Below are 19523 nucleotides of genomic sequence, written 5' to 3'. Positions count from 1 at the left end.
TTTAAGGGGGGGCAGGGGGGTTGATACGGATTGCTCAGACAGGCTTGGGGGGGAGTCTGCCAGGGCACAGGCCAGAGCTAATTAATGGGTGCGGGTCAGGAGTGCTGGCAAGGGTTGGGATTCCGGGGGAGACATTAAGCCATTCCATTGGGGGGGTTCACCATCTCTACTGTTTGTGGGAGGCAGATATGGTGGGGGCCGAGGGCCAAATTATGTTCAGGGGACGCGGGTCCACTGTTTAAGAGTGATCACGCATTCCGACCCTCATCACCCTTCTCACACCCCTGGGTGCTTGGAATTACAGGACCCTGGTCTCCGGCTGGTGTTGCTTAACGCCAGGTCCGTGGTACATAAAGCTCCCCTCATTTACGACCTCATACAAGAGGGTAGAGCGGACCTGGCGTGCATTACGGAGACCTGGTTGGGCCATGAGGGGGGTGTTCCCCTTAATGAATTACGCCCACCAGGCTTCCGGGCGTTTCACCAGCCGAGAGCCCAGGACAGAGGTGGGGGGGTGGGGGGGTTATTAGGGAAAATCTCAGACCTCAGGAGGTCACTGTGCCTCAGATAGGCAGGTGTGAGTCCCTTTTTGTGAAATGGGGCCTTGGAGTTCAGGTGGGCCTTTTTGTTACGTACCTGTCTCCCTGCTACGTTTCATTGGCCCTGCTGGAGCTGCTAAATATGTTAGCTGGATTGGCAGTTGATTTCCCCAGGCTTATGATCCTGGGGGATTTCAATCTGCCTTCCATTGGCGAGACATCCGAGTCAGCTCGGGAGTTCATGGCTTCCATGATGGCTATGGACCTAACTCAGTTAATTCAAGACCCCACCCATAATGGTGGACACATGCTCAACCTGATTTTTGTCTCTGGGCAGTGGATGAATGATCTAGATTTAGGGGATATTTCTATCCAACCCTTGTCATGGTCAAATCATTTCCTCATCAGGCTTGACTTCTATACTCCCTTCACCGCAGGGAGGCGGAACCGACTAGATGGTTCCGCCCCAGGCGCCTGATGGACCCTAAAAGGTTCCTGATGGAGCTTGGGACTTTTTCTAAATCCCTTGCTCACAACTCGACCGAAGCCCTAGTGGAAGCCTGGGATAGGGCGGCCACTGGGGCTTTGGATCGTGTTGTGCCTTTGCGGCCTCTGACCCGGTGTCGATCCTGGGTAGCTCCCTGGTTTACCGAGGAGCTCCGGGAGATGAAACGCTGGAAAAGATGCCTACAGAGTGGTTGGAGGGCCAGCCGGTCCGAATCTGAGCGAACACTAGTAAGAATTCATACTAAATCCTAAATCCTTAGTGGCGATAAAAGCAGCAAAACGGCAACATTTTTCCACTCTTATTGCGTCCACAGATAACTGCCCAGCCGCCCTGTTTAGGGTGACCCGCTCCTTACTTAACCAAGGAGCTGGAAAAGACCCCTTGCAGGGTAGGGCTGAAGAATTTGTTCAGTATCTGCAGGATAAAATTGCTCAGATCCGGACAGGCTTGGACTCTGACTGGGTAGATTTGGGTGAGTCGATGGGGATGAATCTTGTGGAGACCATCTGGGAAGAGTTTGACTCTGTGACCCCCGAGGGCATGGACAGGACTATGGGGAGACTCAGTGCTGCCACTTGTGTGCTGGACCCGTGTCCCTCTTGGTTAGTCTCGGCTTCCCGGGAGGTGACACGAGGCTGGCTCCAGGCGATTACCAATGCTTCATTGAGAGAGGGGTTCTTCCCCACTGCCTTGAAGGAGGCGGTGGTGAGGCCCCTCCTTAAGAAGCCTTTCCTGGACCCCGCTTCTTTAGCCAATTATCGTCCAGTCTCCAACCTTCGCTTTGTAGCGAAGGTTGTTGAGAATGTGGTAGCACGTCAGCTTCCCCAGTCCCTGGATGAAGCTGTCTACCTGGATCTGTTTCACTCGGGTTTCAGGCCCAGATACAGCACGGAGATGGCATTGGTCACGTTGGTTGATGATCTCTGGTGGGCCCGGGACGGGCTGCTCCTCTGTCCTGGTCCTATTAGACCTCTCAGCGGCTTTTGATAGCATCGACCATGGTATCCTACTGCGACGACTCGGGGGGGGGTTGGGAGTGGGGGGGCACCGTTTTATGGTGGTTCTCCTCCTACCTGTCGGATGGGTCGCAGTTTGTGTTGACTGGAGGGCAGGGATCGACCCCGAGGCGCGTCACTTGTGGGGTGCCCCAGGGGTCGGTTCTCTCACCTCTCCTGTTCAACATATGTATGAAACCACTGGGTGAGATAATCCGTGGTTTTGGGGTACGGTATCATCAATATGCTGATGATACCCAACTTTTCATTTCTATCCCAAACCACACAAACGATGCCCTCAACGTGATGTCCCGATGCCTGGAGGCTGTGTGGATCTGGATGGGGAGGAAGAGGCTCAAGCTCAATCCCTCCGAGACTGAGTGGCTGTTCTTTCCGTCATCCCGATTTGTGCATCTTATTCCATCTTTGATGATAGGGGGGGAAATTTTAGCCCCCTTAGAGAGGGCCCGCAATCTGGGCTCCTGGATACGCGGCTTAGTTTAGAAGAACACCTGACGGCCGTGACCAGGGGGGCCTTTTACCAGGTTCGCCTGGTACGTCAGTTGTGCCCCTTCCTGGATCGGGATGCTCTGGGATGCTCTATGCACAGTCACTCATGCCCTCGTCCTTTCTCGCCTGGAATACTGTAACACCCTCTACATGGGGCTGCCCTTGAAGAGCAACCGGAGGCTTCAACTGGTCCAGAATGCGGCTGCGCGGGTTATCATGGGGGCACCTAGGTGCTCCCATGTTACACCCCTTTTAGACGGCCTGCACTGGTTGCCGGTTGTCTTCCAGGTGTGATTCAAGGTACTAATTATGACCTTTAAAGCGCTCCATGGCTTAGGCCCTGGGTACCTGCGAGACCACTACTGCCACTGGTAGCCTCCCACCGTCCAGTGCGATCCCACAGAGTTGGCCTCTTCAGGGTGCCGTTGGCCAGACAGTGTCGGCTAACGACCCCCAGGGGTGTCTGTGGGAGTGCCTTCCCTCTGGAATGAGCTGCCCCCGGAGCTTCTTATAATCCTCGACCTCCGGTCCTTCTGACGCGCCCTAAAATGTTAGCTTTTCCAGCAAGCCAGCCTCGCCTGAACAAAACAAATTAATTATTGATCATTGTTAATTTTAATTCGAATTTTTTAAAAAAATGTTATTGTCAATTCTAATTGGGTTTGTTTGAGATATTCTATTTAATTTTTTAAAAACTTTTGTATTATGTGTTTCTTTTAATGTTGTATGCCGCCCTGAGTCCTTGGGAGAAGGGTGGCATATAAATCTAATAAACCAAACCAAACCAACCAAACACATCTAGCCTGGATAAGAAATGAGAGAGGAAACATGACAAGAATCACGCTATCCTAATTGGCTACAGATATGTGCCTTGTTTGAATGCCAGGAACTTGCCAGGATTCTTGTTTTAGGCCTTAGCCTTTATATCTGACTTGTAGAGATTCTCCGTCATCCAGATCATGGTTGTCCCAAAGGCGCTTTTTCAGGAGGCAGTCTGATTTTTCTTGTTTTTTCTTTGAAGACGTTTCACTTCTTATCCAAGAAGTTTCTTCAGCTCTGACAGGAAAGTGGGGAATGAAGGATTTATATTCCTTGCAGACAGCTGGTCATTTGCATTCTTTTAGAGCTGTGATGGTGAACTTATGGCAACGTGTTCACAGGTGTCACACAGAGCCCTCTGTGGGCACGTGCACTGTTGCCCCAGCTTAGCCAGATGATCATCGGGTTTCCGACGTGCGCATTCACACCGGACAGTTGGTCATCGGGTTTCCTTTTTGACCAAAAAGATTTGCCATCACCGTTTTAGTGATTTAGGGGTGTTGAAGCACTTGCAGTTTTATCTGTGTCCTCAGAATCACCCGAGTGATGTTCCTGGTTCCCGTGGTCTGCAATTTTTCTCTGCAAATCCATTCCTATTCCTACACCATTCAAAGGTTGTTCATCTCAAATTGTATAGCTAAAAGTCTGTAGAGATTCTCAGGTAACCCTGAGGACACAGGTATACCTCCAAGTGCTTCAATGACCTTCTAAAAGGATGCAAATGACCAGCTTGTCTGCATGGAATATAAATTCTTCCATTCCTCACTATCCCGTCAGAGATGAAGAATTTTCTGGGATGAGAAGCAAAACATCTTCAAAAGGAAAAAAACGCCAAGAACGTTCATCTATTCCTGAAAAAGCACCTTTGGGATTTATATTTAATTCTGTTCACAAACATTGTATTGTGAAATCAAATCAAATATCTTTATGACAGATTTTGACCAGCATGTATAATAAAAGAGTGCAGAAAAAGAGAAATAGTGTAATATAGGGAAAGGAAATAGTTTATACAATTATTAGGGAAGAAAAAAAAAGAATAGGGCAATAAAAAAGCATAACTAATTAAAAATTTTGTACGTTGTATAACAGTGAAAATATATTATCAAACATTGTCAATAACCTTAAGTATATCTTAATTTTTTTGTTTCTCTACGTAGAACAATGTGTGAGAGAATACAGTAACAGAGCAGAATCTGTTTGTTTTTTGTTTTTTTTGCTCCATCTGGGCTTACCATTTGTTCTCATTTCTCTTTCGATTGAAAATTTGAAAAATTAAAAATGAGCTTTGTTTTAATTGAAAGTCTCATTGCCATAAATAGAGAGCAGTTTACTAGCTAATATTGCATCTTTTTGCCTATAGCCTTGCTCTCCCAAATCTTGTATGTTCCAAAGCTAACTTTTAGAACTCAGAATCTCTGATAGTTACTGGAACTTTGATTTAGTCTTTCCCTTCCCCAGCATGGAGGGGAGCAGGTGCCTTGATCCTTAAATCCAATTTACAAACTTGCTTTTGTTACATCTCCATTTTTATAGGACTACATGCTGTAGATATTATTTACCATTTTGTAATGTGAGAACATCAATTGAAGATCTTTAGAACCGGAGGTTTTATGCTTGAATAAAATTATCCCTATGTTTTTAGTTTCGCTGGTTAAAAAGACCCATAAAGTGACAAAAAGGGTGTCTGTAATTCATTTGAGCTCTAAAGAAGGAATGAATAATACAGGACACGACAATCAGTTTATGAAGGAAACTTAGTTCTGTACTTGAATCTTTAGCAGCCTTGTAATGCACAGTTACCCAGCCTCATAGCCATTTAGTTCAAAAGATTTGACATTTTACATGCAATTAAACCACCTAGAACAGTTTTCTTAATCTTAAGAGTGCTATTACTTCATACCCATTGAACCAATTCCCTTTGGTGCTGATTTTAATTCAAATGTTTCTAACTAAAAATAGCTCACATTTCTTGGATTGGGACTCAGGAATCAGCGTCATTTGGGGAACCTGTTGAGATCCTCATTTCCATCTCACAAACTTTTCTCTCCACAGTTGAAAGAAATAGATGGTGGAAAGATCCTCAAAGCAATGCTTTCGTATGTCTGGCCCAAAGACCGGCCTGATCTTCGTGCCAGGGTCGCCATATCATTGGGATTTTTAGCCGGTGCCAAGGTAAGAACACTAATGCAAGCTGAAATTGGTGGCCAGGCTTTTGCCAGAAAAAATATCATCAGGGGAAAGAGAAGCTGATATAAAATATTTTGATTGGGGTGGTTCTCACAAAACCTTTTTGAAGATGCATTAAAGGCCTCCGTCTCTGTCTTAAAGAACCATTATTTTCCCTGGTGCTTTGATACTGCTATAAGTGCCTATGAGATATTTTCGTTGATGCATACTGTACATATGATGAAAACATTAAAAGCTTGTTCTTAAGCATTACTCACAATTTTCTGTCCATGGTTAAACCAGGCTGCATATCCCATCCTTCTTGTTGCACTCAACCACAAAACTAGCTACTCTTAATCTTCATTTATGCAGTTGTGTAGACACTCACTTTCGATAAGCTTGCAGTTAATATGCATAGCTCATATCACTTGCAGGCATCATGGCAATTCTGAACAGACAACTTGCTATCTGTTGGTGGCTTTCATCCCTTCCAGTTTGAAGCAGCCCTCAGAGATGTACGTCATCTTCTGTTAGGCTCAAGTCAAGAATCCTTTGCCAGGGAATTAATTTATGCAAACTGTCATTAATAGAGACTGAACTTAAATGACAATATCTCAAATTGTTCTCTTGGTGGTATTTGCTAAGGTTCTTCTGTTGAGAGTTTCCCAGGCTGTGTGATCATATATTTCACCACAGTATATGAGATTGGACAGTATTGAAATAGAATATACCCCTGTGTATTCTTGGCAGCTTATTTGCAAGCATTTGGAGAGAGATGCTTGTAATATATGCTTGTGGTGTCACTGGCTATTCTGAAAGAAGACAGAAAGTATGACAAGAAGAACATTTTTTTTCTTTGTTCAATACAGCCATTTATTCGTGGGCTTTTTATTTTGTATTCTCTCTAAAAAAGACCCAAAGAAATCATCTTTGATAAGTGTTAATTTAATTTTAGTTAGCTCAGACTAGTGCCTTAGTATAGTAAGGAACATCAGTCCATGGCGCTGGAGTGAATTTGCCAGTGGGCTTCAATTCCAAAATAAAAAGAATTATTTTATTATGAGGACAGCCTCACTTTAATAGAATATACAGCCTTTGGTGCTGCACCAGGTCGAATCAAGTGCTCTCTTATCTGCATTCCCCAGACTTTCCTTACTAGAAAGCGAAGGAGGCTGCAGGGAGAGAACGTGAGGCTGGTGAAGGAGGGCACCTTTAAGCTTTTCTTTAACCCTTTCAAGGAGGGGGAAACAGGGAAAAGGTTGGCAGGATGTCTTCGCCTAGATAACTATCTGACCTAATCCTTCCTGTAGCTACCATGCAGGGCTGGGGTTCAGGATGCAAATAAGTATTTTGGCCCATGGAAATTCTTAAGGGAATTATGTGGGGGCACACCTCTGCAGTGTGCATAGTTAAATATGTACATAGCTCTTTCCGCACCAATCCGTGTTCCCTTCAAAAGCAGCCCTATTAGACAGAGCTCTCCCAAAGATGGCCAGCCAGCAAACATGACTAAGGCTAGCTTTATATCTGGATCTCCCCATCCATAATCTAACTGGCACTGTACTTTATTTACATTAACCAAAACAAAAAAAATGCTATTGGCTTTATTTTTTTCTTAAGATAAGAGTACAGGAGAGAAAAGAGCAAGGACTCCAGCAGATTAGAGCAGCCCCTTCAGCCCATGGCCTTAAGCTGCAAAGAAAGGAAAGGACTTCTGGGGAAGACGGTCAGAAACCGTGAGACAAAGAGCAAAGCAAGTTGTTTTAAGCAAGTAGCTCTCCAGCCTACATTTGTCGCATGGAGTATGGAAACGAGCTTCCTTGTTAGATCTCATAGAAGGCAACCAGGAACTTACCTTAGGTAGACTACATGTTATCCACAAAATCTCCTAAATCCTTTCATTTTATTTGAGATTCACTTTAGCCTCCTCTCCTCCTCTCAACCCAGTTGCAGAGCCATTCTTAGCAAGCGACGGGCACCAGCAGCTAGAGACGATCCAGTCACTCTTTTCACCAGCGGAGGGGATTGTAGAGAATAAGGGGAGGTTTTAGGAAGGCAGGATGGTCAAAAAGGACAAAGAGGCCACAGTGGTGTGATGAGAGTTGTACCCCTTTTTAATGGGTGGATCCCCCCCCCCCGAGGTGAAGTCTGAGGTGATTCAGTGGGGAACAGCAACTTGTACTCATGGAAAGCCCCCCCCCCCCGTAAGTTCTTGACTGGAGTATAAAAACTGCTTGAATTACAAGATAGCCCTTGTGAACTTCCATCACAACAGTGAAGAGCTTTCATACCTGGGTTGATCAGGTGCTGCTTGCCTCATCTGGGGATTCATCTGCACACCTGTAATCACACCAGCTCACCATCCCTCTATATCGCCTTTATCAAGCTCTCTGTCTCTACTGTTACTGTTATGGGAATCCCTGGTCAACTTCAGCTTTTACTTTGAATTACACAGGGAGTGCCTTGACAAGTACTAACTTTTTAAAAATTGAAGCGCTATATATTCCAGCACCCATGTCCTTACTGATATTTTTTTATTTTCAATAAAAAAGCAAGAGTAACTGCCTTGGCCAGGTGAGTGCAGCTGAGATCAGAAAACGCTGTCTTGTCTTAGAAATAGGAAGAGATGGAAAGCTGCTTCATTCGAAGAGGGGATTTCGGAATTCTCCACTAAATCTTTTAATAAAATAAAAGGGTGCCCTCAAATGCAAGCTCTCGTTTTGAACAAGAAAAGAAATAACCTCACCGGAAAAACACAGCTTCAGCAGTGGTGGGTTTCGTATAACCAAAGGATAATGTGTAATTACCGTAAATTGGAGCAGTAGCTAGGTTCACGTGACACATGGAATAACAAATTAACCTGCAGTATAACTTCTTAGCCTGGGATGCTTTACAAATGCAGAACTCACATAGTTAGGCTACGGTTTAGTATGATATGCCCAGTGCAGAAAATGAGTTTACAGTGTTAACTATGGCTGAGCTCAAAGGGCAAATACTGATGTTGTTTTGCACTATAATTCTCAAAAGACCCAGCCAGCAATCAGCGCATCTTCAAACAGTGGTTGCAAGTATTCAGTTAATTAATTAATTGAAGCCATCTCTGATTTGAGAGCACCCCAGAGGCATCTAGATAGTCACTATTCCCAGTTTAAGCCCCAAGGTTGCAGTCATGAAAAACACTTGAGAAGGAAGTGCCAGGTGTTTTTTTTTAAAGATATATGGCACTCTTCTCCCAAGTCTAGTGCCCTTCAACATTCTGCACTACAGTTCCAATCAGTTATAGACCATCTTAGTCTAAGGAAGGTAGAGTCAGAGAAGGCCAGTGCCCAGATTGCTTAATTCTTCAAAACATTTTCCCACTCTTGAGAATGCTGACAACTGCGCCTGTAATATATTGAAGTCTAAAGTAGTTGGAATTAAACAAAGATGACATTGGTGTCAAATATGCTCAAGCCCTTTATTTCAGCTAGAAGGGTAGGGAGAAAAAAAAATCCTCCCCCTTATGGTGGTCTGAGTCTTACTCAATCTTGGATCCTCTCTACCAGACGCCTGGGAGTTTGAGGGTTTCCACAGAGGGTTTGCCTGGCACTGAACTCTTCTGGATGTTCCTGGGATCGATTGAGGGTCTATGACAATTTGTTGCAGCCAACTCGCCATGACCAACTTGCCACAGCCAACTTGACACAGTCAACTCATCATGGGACAAGAGCTACACTAGGATCAAAGAAATGGTGGAATAGAATCATTAAAGGATGAAAATGTCAGTTGGTCCTACCTGAACTGCATGTTTCGAAGAAGGTGTGGGAGGAGTCATACATGGGTATTACCACAGCCCTTTTGCCCTGGAGACGGAGGTAAATCTTGAGGCCACATCTCCGTTCCTCCTTCTGATCTCCCAGATTAACCAATGTTCATAGCAGAGCACCTGGAAGGAAGTGACAGAGACAGCACAAGCACACATCCTTCCTGCCTGGCCCTGCCTGACCACTGAGCTAACTTAGGCCCCTGGCACAGTGCGCCCTAAAAAGGGGGGGAAGTGACTCCTCCCACGCCTTCTTCGAAACATGCAGTTCAGGTACGACCAACTGACAGTTTCCGAAGTGAGGTGTGGGAGGAGTCATACATGGGACATACCAAAGCTAGGTGTCCCTGGGAGGGATAAATGGGCCTGAGCCCCTCGAGAGTCTAGGACTCCCTGAAGAACCCTCCTCCCAAAAGCCACTTCCGTGGAGACGAAAGCATCTAAACGGTAATGCCTGATGAAAGGTGAGGGAGAGGACCAGGTGGCAGCCCTGCATATCTCCTCTATGGGAGCCTGGGTGGCCCAGGCTGCTGAGGTGGCCGCACTTCTGGTGGAGTGCGCTGTGATGCCCTCTGGGACCTGAAGTCCCCGTGCCTCGTAGGCCTGTGAAATGGCCGCTCTGATCCACCTGCTAATGGTGGCCGGGGAAACCTTGGCTCCCTGGGTGGATGGCTGAAAGGACACGAAGAGGGCCTCTGAACGTCTAAAGGGCGCTGTGTGCTTCAGATAGATGCACAGGGCTCTTCTGACGTCCAACCTGTGCCATGATCTTTTCCTATCCCTGGAGGGCTGCAGACAGAAGTCCGGCAGAACTATCTCTAATGCCCTGTGGAAGGGAGAATTGACCTTCGGCATGAACGCGGGGTCCAGCCTGAGGATGACCCAGTTCTCCAGGAAGGTGCAGAGGTCCAGTCTGCTGGAGAGAGCGTTGAGCTCAGACACTCTCCTGGCTGAGGTAATGGCAACCAGGAAGACGACCTTAAGGGTCAGCAATTGTAGGGAAACCTCCCTTAAGGGTTCAAACGGTGCCTCCGTCAGTGCCTGGAGGACCGTGGGTAAGTCCCAGGTGGGGAATCGATGGGCCACTGGGGGTTTCAGATTCGCCGCTCCCTTAAGGAAGCGCCTTAGGACCGGATGTTGAGACAAAGGACCCTGGAGAGGGCAGAGACTTGTCTCCTAAGGGTGCTGGGGGCTAGGCCTTTCTCTAGACCTTCTTGCAGAAAGTCCAGGACCTGGGGAACAGAGGCTAAAGCTGGGGAGAAGTCCCTTGCTTGGCACCAGTCCGCGAAAGCGACTCAGGAGGCATTGTAGATGCGAGTGGTGGACTGCCTCCTGGACATCTCGATGGTCTTAATGACCTTCACAGAAAATTGTGCCCCTCACAGCTGTTACCGCTCAATCGCCAGGCGGTCAGATGGAGCCACTCCAGATGGTTCAGGGACCCCTGGTGAAGAGACACCTCCCCCAGGGGAATCCTCCAGTGAGGAGCTGAGGACATCTCCATCAAGTCTGCTAGCCAGGGGTGGCATGGCCAGAAGGGAGCCACTAGGATCATCTCTGCTCCCTCTGACACCTACCTCCTCAGAATCCCGGGAATGAGGGGAAGGGGGGAAAAGGCGTAGAGTAGACCTGGTGGCCTCTGGACGGGAACCTTGATACAAAGCTCGGCAGCTGGGCATTCGCTGGGGTTGTGAAGAGATCCTCGTCGGGCACCTGAACCTCTCGCAGATTTGCCAGAAGATGCTGGGATGGAGCTGCCACTCTCCGTTGTCGACCGTCTCCCTGCTGAGCCAATCCGCTTGCTCGTTCTCTGTCCCGGAGATGTGTTCCACTCTGATGGATTGGAGATGCTTCTCTGCCCAGTTCCCCAATCGGAGGGCCTTGTTGCGAAGGGCCTTGGAATGGGTGCCCCCTTGTCTGTTCACGTGGGCCTTGGCTGCCACGTTGTCCATCAGGACCAGGACATGGTGACCGGTCACCGTGGTCTTGAAGTGACGTAGGGCCAGATGGATGGCCCTGAGCTCCAACCAGTTTATGTTGTTGCACAAGTCTATTGGAGTCCAGCGGCCCTGGGCTATCTGGGCCTCCAGGTGTGCTCCCCGGCCGAACAGGCTCATGTCTGAGTACCTCCCTTGCTGGTTCCTTGAAGAGGGATTCTTTGTCTAATGCTGGGGTCAGCCTCCAACAGAGCGAGAGCATCACCTGAGGTGACACTCGAACCTTGAAGCTAGCGTCGCTCGTCCCGGCTCTCTGGTATGGAAGCAGGAACCACTGAAGCTCCCTGGCGTGTAGGCGAGCCCAAGGCACGATCCCTATACAAGAAATGAATTTCCCAAGGAGCCTGGAAAGAAGAACTACAGGGACAGAGCGTAATTTGCGAATTTCATGGATGAGCTGTACAATGCTGTCCTTTCGGTCCTGGGAAAGGAAAACCTCCCCAGACACCGAATATATAATGGATCCTAGGTGCTAGAGACTGGTAGATGGGACCAGTTGGCTCTTCTCTAGGTTGATAGAGAATCCCAGGGACCTGAGAGTGTCGATGGTGAGCCCCAGGTCCTGCCTGGCAGTGTCGGGACCTGGCTAGGACGAGGATGTCATCCAGGTAACAAAACAGTCGTACTGTGAAAGCACGCAGGTGGCCCGCAGCCACAGCCAGCACCTTGGCAAAGGTCCTGGGGGCTGAAGCCAGCCCAAAGGGAAGGGCTCTATATTGAAAATGATTGCCCTCGTGGGAAAATCTGAGGAACCTACGATGTTCCGGGCCGATTCTGATGTGAAGGTAGGCCTCCATGAGGTCGATGGATTTCAGGGAGGCCATCTTGAACCTACGGAATTGAGCAGTTTAAGATCCAGGATGGCTCTCCACCTCCCCCTAAACTCTTGGGGACCAGAAACAGGTTCGATTAGAATCCAGAACCCTTCTTCCCCTCTGGACCCTGATATCTAACAGGTTTTTGATGGCCTTTGCCTTAAGGGCCCGTTTGGTCGGATCTGTGGAGGAGGCAAAGGTACAGAACCTGTTCTGACCCCCCTTCTCTGTCCAGGAATGAAAGCCAAAAGCCACGTAACTAAAAAGGTTTCTTTTAATCAGTCCAAGCTCTTGTTGTCTGCAAGCCCAAATAAACAAAGATAATAGCTCCAGCAGAAAGTCCTATTACTCATACCCCAATGCAAACCTGGCTTCTCTTATCTCAACCCACTTATCCAAGTTGGCATCTCTCGGTTTGTGAACGCGAACAAGAACAATCACTAGAACAGAAACGGAACGTTGACTTCTGCAACCAGGGCATGGCACCAGCAGTCTCTTTATACTCAGGAGAGGATCCCAATGAGCAACAGCTACTCGCAATCATCTCCTGTAAGTACTCAGTTGTTCCTTCCGTTGAGTAACCCTTCGACAGGATGCATCCTGCAACAACTCCCAAGTGTTTCCCTGAACACTCCCTCTGATCCAATGCTCTGTTGCCACCTGGTGGCCAACGGCTCCTGCCAGGCCACAGCAGGAACCTATTTGGGGGTTGTGAGCGGAACTCCAGCTGTAACCCGAGTTTAACAGTCTGGAGGACCCACTCGTCCGAAGTGACGTGCTCCCAGGCATCCGCAAAAAGGGAGAGGCGACTACCGATGGGGTGATCCGCAAACGGATCACTTGAACCTGCGGAATGGGTGACCACCTCCTCCTCGAAAGGGCCGCTTGCTCTGCTGCTGGCCCCTGAACCTGTCTCTAGGAAACTGCCTATCCCCCTGCCTATGGAACCTGGGGCTCTGGTACCTCTGGTACTGGACGTCCGATTCAGGCGGGAGGTAACATGTTCTCCTAGGGTACGGAGCATGCCGGTGATCTGACCATCTGGTCATAGCCGGGAAGACCTTCCACTTATTCTTATCCTCCACCAGGATAGGATCCAGCGAAGCACTGAAAAGATTGTCCCCGGCGTAGTCTGCTCCTGCCAGGTGCCACTTAGCCCTGGACTCCGCCTGCCAGTGGCGCAACCACAACAGGCGCCTGGACACTACAGAGGATGACAAGGCTCAAGAAGCATACTTAACTGCATCCAGGGTGGCGTCTGCTGAGAACTGTGTGGCTGCCAGCATCTTAGAGATGTCCTGCAGCAGTCGTACCTCCGTGGCCGGGGTCCTGTCTCTCAACTATTCCAGCCACAGCACTGTAGATCTATTGAAAAAAGATGTAGAAGCGGCCGCCCTAATGGCCCAGGTTATTGCTTGGAATGACTTACGCAAAACAATATCTGCCTTCTTATCCTCTGCCTTAAGGCAGTTGGCGATATCTCCAGTGACCATGGCTGAAGCTGAGGCTAGGTGTCCACCTCGGGAAACTGAAGAGCTTGGGCAAAGGTAGAATTGAGATTATAGAATCTTCGCTCATTGCCCCCCGGGTTGGGAGATGATCCTGGCTTAACCCACTGGGATTTAAGCACCTCCAGGAACATCTCTGGAGTGGGGATCTCCTCCTTCTCCACCGGTGGTCTATGGAAGGGTCCCTTCTTGTTACCCCCATTAGTGCTAGGCGCGATAGTCGCAGGCCTGGGATCTGGAGGTGTATCCAGGTCTGCTATGGCCCTGGCCTTGCGAAGTAAGGAGCTAAATAAGGCGGGGCGAAAAAGGCCAGCGATGTTGGGGGCCTCTGGTGCCTGGGCATCCTCATCCTCAGAGAACCCCACCTCCTTTAACTCATCCTCCTCTAATTCCGAGGATTAGCAGTGGCAGGGGAGGGGGAGGGAGACCTGGGCTCTCAGGTAGCAGAAGCCCTGGAGCGATCCTGGTGACCCCTGGGTTGGTCCTGGGAAGACCCACTCCTGGAGCTCTGGGGCTGGTGTTTCATCCCAGAAGCAATTCCCTGGGCTATGGCCCTGGCTAACACCTCCTGAAAGCTTGCAGGAAGCTCAGGCAGGGAAGGCTGGAGCTCTGGGGGTTGTAAATAATCCCTGGGTTCAGGGAATTGTGGTACCAACTGATGCCTTGCTGGACTGGGTGCCCTGCGCCCAAAGGGGTCGCTCCTCGCCTCAGATGGGTGTGCAGTAGGTGAGAGGGGGGGTGATAGGGAGCTGCGTCCTCTGCCAGAGCCCCTAGGGGAACCTGGGGATGCCACCCGGGTTTCTTCCAGGGCCGGAAGCCTGCGGGGGGAGCGAGATCTGGAAGAGGAAGGACTGATGGTGGCCCTGAACCTTCTAGCGGAGGCCCTGGTAATCCGAACCTCCTTCTCAGAAGTTCCCTTCCTATGGGGTCTGGGGGTGCCTCTCTTGGCGGGGGACCTCCCTCTGGTGACTGGGGGAACCCCCCTAGAGGTCCCCTCGCCTGGATCCGAATCCACATGTGCTCTGGACCTGGCACCCCCGCTCCTCACCATCTCCGCCATTGTACTCACGGTTACGCCGCTCACCACCTCCCTTCTTCTGGCTGGCCTTGCTTGTATAGCACGTTGGCTGCTAGGTTTTGCGCTGCAATGTTCCCTGCCGCCAATCTGCGGCCCGACTGCCGGTGCACCGCTTGGATTGGGCCCTCCCTGGAGAGCCATTAGAGTTCTGGCTTCAGCGGTGCTCTTCTGAGCGCTCTTAGCGTCCATAGAGGGAACGCCGGTCACATGCTCACTCACGTGCTCCTAAGATGGCAGAGGACCAAGAAGGCGGCCGCCGATCTGCGACCCGATTTCCTACAGCTTGAGAGCATTGGGGGAGGAATCTGCCGGATCCTCGGTCCTCCAATGGCCTCCTGGGTGCATGGATCCTCCAAACGCCCCGCGCGGCCCTTTGCCCTCTTATGCAATCGTCCGGTCGCTTGGGATCGCACTAGCCGGCGGCGTGGCTTGGCTAGCGACGCTGAGCACAGCAAGAAGGGGTGAGGCGATCTTCAGTTAATCTTGCCAAAAATTCTGTAAAATTTCTTGTAGACTGTAGAATCCTGAAGGATCTAGTAAAAAAGACTTAAGAACTCTTGTAAAAATCCTGTGGAAAAACCTTAGTCTTCAAAGTGAGGGAGAGTCAGGTAAAACACTCCTTCTGGGCTGGAGACTGAGGTTAATCTAGGAGGTCAGAAGGAGGAACGGAGGTGTGGCCTCAAGATTTACCTCAGTCTCCAGGGCAAAAGGGCTGTGGTAATACCCACAGTGTATGACTCCTCCCACGCCTCACTTCGGAAACAGGAGGGACAGAATGAAATGGGAATGACAGAATTTAAAATAATTTTTAGTTTATTTTAAATAATTAAATTGAATCGTTAAATTGTCTCAAGAGTAATTTGTCCTGTGATGAGTTGGCCACAGCAAGAGGCTCTGTTGGAGCCTCTGCCCCAACTTGGGAGTCAGACCCCAAGTGCTCCTACCTCCACTGGGAACGTTTTGGCCTTTTCATATCCTCTGCATCCTCTGCATATAACCATCTCCTTGTCTATTATTTCAATGTCTGGTTGGCTGGCTAGCTGGATCTGTAAGTTGCACAGGTCCTTAACTTTTTTATTCTCTGTGACCTTCTGGGGGATCTCCCATCTGGACGTAGGAGGGTCTAGAGTTTAGACCCGTGATGGCGAACCTATGGCACACGTGCCAGAAGTGGAACCCAGAGCTCTCTGCTGGCATGCGCGCCTTCACTGTATGTTGTATGATGAATGTATGTTGCTTGCTATTTTATTACATGTTTGTCCTAATGTCTGTATTCCCCCTTCCCAGTTTTTGTGTGAGCCGCCCTGAGTCCCCTCAGGGAAAAGGGCGGCCTACAAATTCTAATAAAATTCTAAATTCTAAATTCACCCCAGCTCAGATCTCCGTGGCTTTTCTTTCGTGAGCTTCTGTTTCCCTGCAAATGATGAAACAGAAGCTCATGAAAGAAAAAGATCTTGCCACGCTGCCTCCCACTGGCCAGCTGGTCTTTGGGTCTCTGCTGCGCATGCACGGAGGTCGGCATTCGCACACGGGCACCTTTCAGTTTGGGCATGCACATGTTTGCAGTTTGGGCACTCAATGACTAAATGGTTTGCCATCAGTAGTCTAGTCATACACTGTGCAAATGTTCATGTACACAATGCCAGCTACTTGGTTGTGCCATTCAGTTTATGCTGTTTCTACCAGCATCTTATGCTTTGCCACTATATGTTGGACTGTGTCTGTGCCCAATCTGCACCTTGGATCCTGACTAGTGTGACAGACCCTGCTCCTATGGATGTGGTGTTATTGTTATTATGCTGCTATGGCATCTGGAGCTTAAGTGCTGTCTTTTCATCCAGCTCTTTCCAGCACTGGTAGGAATTTCCAATGTCTTTCACCTCAACTGCCTGTGGATGGTACATCCCATGCGGGGCCTTGCCTTGCCTTGCCATAACGGTTCCTCTGCTTGATCTTCTTCCTATGTCTGCTGCTGCCTTAGTCATTCTCTCAGAAACTCAGCTTTGGGTGCTGCCTTGCTGATGTCCTTCCGGATGCTCTGGGTTTCATCCGTGACAGCAGCTTTGACACTTACTAGATCCCGCCCAGCCTCTTTCTGGCCAGTGGAACAGTCTCTGAATGTTGCCCTAGAGGAAGAACACTCCACACATTGTGTGGAGCTTCTGGGACTTCACGTCGGCAGTTTCCACGTTCTCCTTTAGTCAGCTCATTGTAGCAGAAGGGCATCTGATGACTGGCAGGACATACATGTTGATGGTATGGATCTCGTCTTCCCATTGAGCTGGGTCTCCAAGACCTGTTTGATCTGTTGGTGGTACTTGAATGTTCCTGTCTTCTTTGCCTCTTCATCATAGCTCCCGCGTGATAGTGGAATACCAAGGTAGTTTTAACTGGTCTGTATGTCTACTATATGATCTGTTGGTAGTTCCACTCCTTCAATCTGATTATTCTCCCTCTCTTATTATCAGGTCACACTTCTCCAGATACTTTTCCAGTCTGGATGACTTCCTAATGTCCTCACCGTAGAGCTCTGGTTACCCAATCAGGAACGGTGGATTAGCAAATCAATGTCTCATTCACTCTTTGTGAATGAGGTCATTCACATAGATGAAGTGGCTGATGGTAGTTCCATTCTTGAACTTATATCCATATCCTGTCCTTTGATTATCTGGATGAGGGGGATCAAGCAGTAGGGACAGTGCATCACTTTGATGTGTGCCACATTTGATGGTCACGTGCGAGCTGTCTTGAGTTGACTTCCAATGTTGTCTTCCACAACCAATTGAGTTCTTGAGGAAGGTTCTTAGTGCCCTATTGATTTAATCCATGTGTGTAGCACTGAATTGTAGACTTTCCTGAAGTCAATCCAGGCTGTGTTCAGATTGATCTGTCTAGACTTTTGAGTTTTGGGCAATTTCTCTATCTGATGTTTTGAGCCTCTGGTGTTCCCAGTGCCCTTCTGAGCTGGGCTCATATACTGGCCGTATGGTCCCATAGCTTGGTGGCTATGATCTCAGGTCCTGCAGCCACTTTGCATCACTGTTATGTGTCTTCTCTTTCTCCAGTATGTTCTTCCAGTAGTGTTCAGTTTCTACTGTTGGTGGCTCAGCTGTTAGTCTGTTATTGCATTGCAGTTGGGAGTAGAACTTGGATGGTTCTTTGGAGAACAAGACATTGATCTTCTTGGCTTCTGCTTCTCTGGTGTATTTCCTTAGCCTGGTAGCTTGTGCCATGAGCCTTAGCAGCCTCCAGGGCTTCAAATGGAGTCAGGCCCTTGTATTTTTTCAGAGTCTTAACTCTAATCTTCACACTTTTCTGTAACTCTACCAGCTGATTAACCTCTCTCCAAATCACCTTGATTTTAGCCTTTAGTTTCATTTTCTGTGGGTTGAGTATGTACTACTGTTCTTGATTGTGGAGCCAAACATCTCCAGGATTACAAGAGCTGCAATGTATTCCCATTCATTGGAGATTGTTGTGAGGGCTGTATTAACACCTTTTAGGGAACTATCTGATGGTATTTCTCTACTGAGACTCAGGAGCCAGTCGTGAGTGTTGACTGTGGCTGGTTTATCCATGATCTCATACCTCATATTAGTTGCTGTGCTCTATAATGGAAGAGGCATGGTGACATTCCAGGGTAGGGTGACAGCTGTGCAGTTGTTCTTCTGAGGCCTCTTGAGTCTGTAATGTGTAGTTGGTCTGTCTCAAGTGGTGAGAAGAGTTTTCTCTTCATTGTGTTGAAGCATTGAGTAACAAGGTCTTTCCCAGTTAGTGTGGATATATTTCCTCATGCATTTCATTTCCCCCCTATTGTAGTAGCGTCCCATCAATTTCAGGTTCTCTTGTCTCATCCATGTATGGTTTATTCCAGTAGCCCATTTATCATCAGATTGTCCTCAATATCTGATGTGAACTTTTAAAATCCAAACAATATCTAAGCTGGCATGACTCCCCTAATTTGTGTCACACTCATATTTTTGAGGTAGGAAGATGAAGCAATATATATATAAATTCAGGAATTTGATAAGAGCTGCTGTCACCTCCTGTCACAGTTGCCATCATTTTGGCCTTTTGCTCTTGGGCCTGGTATCCATTATTTATGAGTCAGGCATGTCTCTCTCTGTAGCACCTCTGACTGTTAATTTTCTGTATCTGGGAGGGGAACTGGCTGGAAATGTGAAGTGCACCAAGCGAGTGCCAGGGGAACTTTAAAATGGATGACAACGCTCACCTCACGAGGATGTCTTATCTACCTAATCAGCAAGGGAGATGTCAAGGCAATATCTAAACTCATTTAGCTGGAGTCAGCCATACCGACCCTTAAGGGAGGACTTTTAATGAAACATCTTCAGCTTGTTTCTCCCACAGCTGCTGGTAGGATGGAGATGCCCCTCCAGGCATAACACCCCAGAAAACTCTGCTCATCTCGCTAGTTCTTCCCCAGCCCCATGTTGTGCTGAGACAGCTTGGTTCTTGCTCTGGGTGCCCATATTGGATCCGTGTCTGCCTTCCCTTCCGAGAGCACCAGGCTGTCTCGTCTCATTACCGGATCTGGAATGGAAACCCTGCTCCTGTTCTCTTTGTGGGATTGTGAACTTCCGTCTCTCCCGTGAGAAATTATCTGCCAGAAAAAGAGGCTTTGAAATCCTTGGGTCTCCACACAGGCTAAATTGATAACAACATATAAGAACAGAAGGGGGAGGGAGGGAGAGAATAAAGTATATGTGCAGCATGTCAGATTGGGTTCTACCACAAAACCGCGGACGACAAAATCGCGGTCGAC

At 48.4% G+C, this 19523-nt stretch overlaps 1 protein-coding gene across 2 annotated transcripts in view; it reads left to right on the top strand.

Moving 5' to 3' along the window:
* Positions 1–19523, top strand: part of ABCB7 (ATP binding cassette subfamily B member 7) — a 105902-nt gene that overhangs the window by 36615 nt on the left and 49764 nt on the right. For both annotated transcript variants that reach the window (XM_032227409.1, XM_032227408.1), the window contains exon 4: positions 5424–5543. In XM_032227409.1, the coding sequence (XP_032083300.1) occupies positions 5424–5543 (120 nt within the window). The remainder of the gene's footprint in view (positions 1–5423; positions 5544–19523) is intronic.

Source organism: Thamnophis elegans, chromosome 12 (assembly GCF_009769535.1).
Source record: "Thamnophis elegans isolate rThaEle1 chromosome 12, rThaEle1.pri, whole genome shotgun sequence".
NCBI classification, from domain to species: domain Eukaryota; kingdom Metazoa; phylum Chordata; class Lepidosauria; order Squamata; family Colubridae; genus Thamnophis; species Thamnophis elegans.
Note: the sequence above shows the minus strand (reverse complement) of the source record. Positions and strands in the feature narration are given on the sequence as shown.